Here is a 4,867-nt window from a genome sequence, read left to right as displayed (position 1 = left end):
TAATGAATAATATTATCCATTACAAATAAAGCAATTTTTGCTAATTAAAAGTTGATATTTGCTAATAAGTGTTCAAATACATGCACACTCTTGTGCAAAAATTGAGGCAGGCCAGAATGTTACATACATACATTTGCAGATCATACAAAATCCTCGAAAGTTTTTTGCAGATCATCAAGAGAGAAAGTTTTTTGTGTATCCGTTGCACATGTAACAAGTCAATAAAAATAGTGCAAATAGCATACACGTGATTCATAATTGGGTGGTAACAAGTGCAAAATGTTCTTTGAAGGTCATGTAATTAAATTTACAGAAGAATCTTAAGGCAACCTAGCAAACCACAGATTTATTGAATAACAAATAGTAACATACAAGCAGATTTGAGACACTTACAATATTGACAAACACACAACAATCAACACAATATAAAGTTGACACTCAAACTGAGTAATTGTACAAATAAACATATATATTCACATAATGAAGTACTCTTGTCAAGGCATCTCTCTTCAAATGATATCAAGAGACAAACAAGAACAAGAACTTCATATGAAGAACTAGGCCTGTAATGAAGAATGATGCAAAGCCCTTAAGATTCTCTGCCTGTCTTTCTTGATCTCAAGAAGTTTATCATGAACACACCATGGAAAACTAAGGAAATGCTCGCGATTAAGTCCTTCGTTGTATTGACCCCAAAAACTCGGATGATATGTAACATAATACCAAGCTGATGCTTTCATGTATACTTTCTCAAGACCATCAGATTCATTTTCCTTCTTGTTGAACCAATCCCTGGCTTCTTTTATCAATGACTTCACAGCCAATTTGATTCCTTCCAAATCTCTTTTCTTACTAAAAGATTTTTCCATTTTCATTATTTGACCGCTGAGTATTTCACCCTCGGTTGATATCCCGAAATAGTCCATCAGATTTCCCAATCTATAATCATACTCACGTTTGTAATAAAAAGCATCATCAATGTAGTCCTTGAAGCCCTGCACTTCCATGTCAAGATCATAAAACTGCCTCGCCTCATCCGAGGTGAAGGATTTGATATTACCCATCTTTGGCACAAGATCTTTTACCTCGTGGTAAAGTTTCCCAATCACACTTCGCGATTCATAAGATTCTCTTTCATGCTTTTCCATGTAATCCGGAAAACTTCTAACTTGTAAACGTTGAGGGATTTTAGCAGGCACTCCGGTTTTTGAGAAGTCAACAGCAATGGAGGCTAGCTTTGCAAGCTGAATACATTGCCAACACATTGCCTTGTAAGGACTAATATCTGCAAATGCAACATGGGCATTACATATTACTCCCAGGTTTTCATTGACCATGTAATCTGCAAAAAACTCCTCCACATTCTGTACCACAATAATGTCTATGTTAAGGCATAGAAAAAAAAAATGCTCTAATTAGAATTCAAAAGAAAATGAACTAATGCAATAAGCCATAATTCATTTATGTGTTTGAACAATTCTTGGCACGCTAGATTGAGTAATACCTCAATTGTAACTTCATTATCAAGAATCTTAGGTGGTGGTGAAGTATAATCCATAGGTGGATACTGGCGAGGAGGAATGAGATCACGATCCCAACAAACAAAGTAGATATCTCCATCCAAATCACTCCCCGAACATTCATCAGGATGAGGTCTAGTTAACAATGTAAATAATGTCACTGTAAATATGCTTTACAGAGAAATAATGCTTCAGTAAACAAAATATCAGTGCACAAGAAGAATGTAATGTGATCTTCAAGAGAGTGGTGACCAATTTAGAAATTTTCTGAGTTCGATATTAAAATTTCATGCAAGCAAGAAATATATAATATGTAATAAGACAGTTTGTGTTTTGTGCATGTGTGTGTATGCTATGTGGTGTATATGACAGGCTTACCTCTTTCCTTTAGCTGGAAATACTATGCAATCCACCATGTGGTGCAAGGCCGGAACATCGACAGCCTTTAGAACACGAACATCTCCAGGATGTAGACATGGATTTTTCGCAACAGTTACCATTCCCCTTACAATTCTATTCTGGTTTGATACTCTGCCACTGAACAAAGCTAAGGAATTGGTCGATAACTCAGTCTGGCGACTTGAACATTGCACGAACACCTGACCATATTCCAAGATTCCTGTCTCATCTAGACACCCCATCATTGTTCGTCCCCTTGGGATAAAGATTCTTGTTTTCATTCTCAAGTCTTTCAACGTTGACAAGCGAAATATTTGTAACATCATTGAAAGAAATGGTTCTTCATGTGGCTTAGAATAATAGTTAAGCATATCTTTCATTACATATGTGATCGCTCCTGAAGACATCAAGTTAAGTACTTCCTGTGCCTTTAATGGATCTGTTAAAATTGTTTCCAGTTGAGAAATCACATATTTCTGCTTCTTCTCAAACGCATAATCTTTGACACCGAGAGTCGACAAAAGTATCACCAATTGGCGATTAAGGTAACACGGCTGAAACTTGCTCCATTCCAAAATATCAAGTTTAACATTATCTGATTTGTATTTGGACATACTTGGTCTCATTGATAACTTTATTGATGAAGTTGGATCAACCGCTACGACGCCTTTGTACCCGGCATATCGAATCTGAAAGGCAGATGGAACAATTCTAAAGCCACACTTTCCAGCCACCATATAAGCCAATGTAGCTGATATTTTCCCAATGCCGTCTGAGAAATTATATTTGACTCCCCCCTTTTCAACTTCTATATCAGGAATTTCTTCAATTTCATTCTTATCAACAGTCACAGCTTCCCTAGAGGAGCTGAATGATTGACCGAGTCTAGCAGAATATTTTGCCACATTCCTTATTGCGCTAAAATCACCCAACCTCTCTCTGATTTCACTTGCAGTTAGCCCTGGTCTAGATGCAAACATCCACACAGAATTATCTTTCAGTTGACTATTAGAAAAGGCCAGAAATTCAAACTTTTTATCTCCAATAACAATGCCATTTCTCATAGTTGACAATATCCTTTGATAAACTCTAGTATGCCTTTCAAAATTCGCCAAAGATGCTCGAGGAGATAAATCTGTTGGATGTATTTTTTTAAGATCCTCATTAACAAAAGAAACACGAATAAAGTTCTCACCATCATCAGAATATGTGCGTAACACATTACTGGATAGAACAATCTCTGGACCAAAGAAATATACTTTAGATGGGGTGACTAGAACCCTGTGCATATATACCAATCCATGACTTAAACTGATGGCAGGCAACATAGGAGGTCTCGCAGCCATGCTGTACTTTTGGTATTCTTCTCTAAGCCATTGCCGAGGTTCAAAGCAACATTGTTTTGAATAAATCAGTTTCTCAAGAGCATGCTCTACAAATGCTACATTTCTTCTATGCGAATCAACCATCCGAAAGAATTTATCATCTACTGCTGGCTTAGGAACACAACCACATTGAACCAAGGTATTAATCTTAAATAGGATACGAAACGACAAGTTAAATCCTTGGGGTGGACTTATAATGGGGACATGATAAGAGTGGCAAGAGGCAGTTAAACCTCTCTCCACAACGAGTGTCACTGCGGTTTCTTTGTAGTTAGGGAATTCTTTCTTAAAATCTGAAAGATAACTAGTGATTGGGAGTTCCAAGCATAAAGCAGTAGATTGACCAATGCATGAGGATGGAGTAAAATCAATTTCACAAACCCACTGAACATCAATGTCGTCTCTAAAAAAGGTTTGATCAGGTAGATCTTTGGAATATATCTGAGGTACCCCGAATAACTAACAATAGTAACACAGAAAGATGAAAAAGAAGAACATGTTAAGAATTGTCCTCAGTTGTCATGCAGATTAAAATGTATTATTGCTAGTAATTTTAAGAACTAGAACAAGTTTTAACTATAGCCTTAAGTTTTAACTATAGCCTTAAGTACCAAATTATCCACTAGTGATCGAAATAAAATCTTAAATAATATAAACTATGTAGCAACATAGTACAATAAGAAGAAATTCTATATTGTAGAAATAAAAGAAAATACAATACAAATTAGTTTAAATAGCACACCTGAATGATGATAAACCTCTTGTTTTTCAGATGACGCAACTCAACTAGCCTAATGCTCTTGTACGGGAGCTGAAGCTTATATTCCACAGAATTATGAGATAGAAAAAAGATAAATTTTCTTAGTCCCAATCCAAACTTGACAGAAACATTTTCTTGAGTCCATAGTGATGAAAACTTTTTGTCTGACAATTGAAAACCAAAGTGCAACTTTGCATCTTTAATCCTATGTTGAATGTGACCTGGTTTTGGTCCCTCGCCCATTCTTGACTTTCAAGTAAATTCCCCATACCAAAGGTCTTTCGCAGCCAAGTAGTTGATCGTATCGCAACTCGTTTGTGAATGTCCACTTGCATAGCCCCTTAAACCTTCCTGTTGCTGGACGGCGACAATCATGACAGTCCCTTCACCCAAAATTTTCTCAAGATATTGTTTTATGCCTCTGGTCTTCTACCGCAAAGCAAAGTCCATACATAGATTGACTTACCCCATTCACGTCTTCAACCAATTTCAAACTGATGTTTTCCTATCACACCAATATAGTAACACTTAACAAAATCCCATTTGATGCTGAAAAGTGAAGAATTTTGAAACACATCAAGGTCAAATTATACACTGAACACATTATTTCGTTAAATTATAAGCATACACATATTGAACCTCAACCATCAAATGCCTACCCTTTCCAGATTTCAGATGGAAGTTGAATGATATCCAGACTCATAATGCTGAAGAGCGGCTAGTATTAACAACCATAGTCATACGTCCATTGCTGACAAGAATCATTCTTATATTCTAAAACATTATAATCCAAGCGGAAATAA

General features: G+C 36.3%; 1 protein-coding gene across 1 annotated transcript; it reads right to left on the bottom strand.

Moving 5' to 3' along the window:
- Nucleotides 1–557: 557 nt before the first annotated feature.
- On the bottom strand, nucleotides 558–4,307 carry LOC116115387 (probable RNA-dependent RNA polymerase 1). Its single transcript, XM_031401540.1, has 4 exons — nucleotides 4,047–4,307; nucleotides 1,899–3,763; nucleotides 1,505–1,655; nucleotides 558–1,364 (listed from the first exon to the last, which is right to left on the bottom strand). Exons 1-4 carry the CDS (start codon nucleotides 4,305–4,307, stop codon nucleotides 558–560), a joined length of 3,084 nt encoding a protein of 1,027 aa, XP_031257400.1.
- Nucleotides 4,308–4,867: the final 560 nt, after the last annotated feature.

Source organism: Pistacia vera, unplaced genomic scaffold (assembly GCF_008641045.1).
Source record: "Pistacia vera cultivar Batoury unplaced genomic scaffold, PisVer_v2 Contig738, whole genome shotgun sequence".
Lineage (NCBI taxonomy): Eukaryota > Viridiplantae > Streptophyta > Magnoliopsida > Sapindales > Anacardiaceae > Pistacia > Pistacia vera.
This window is presented reverse-complemented; position numbering and strand designations above follow the sequence as displayed.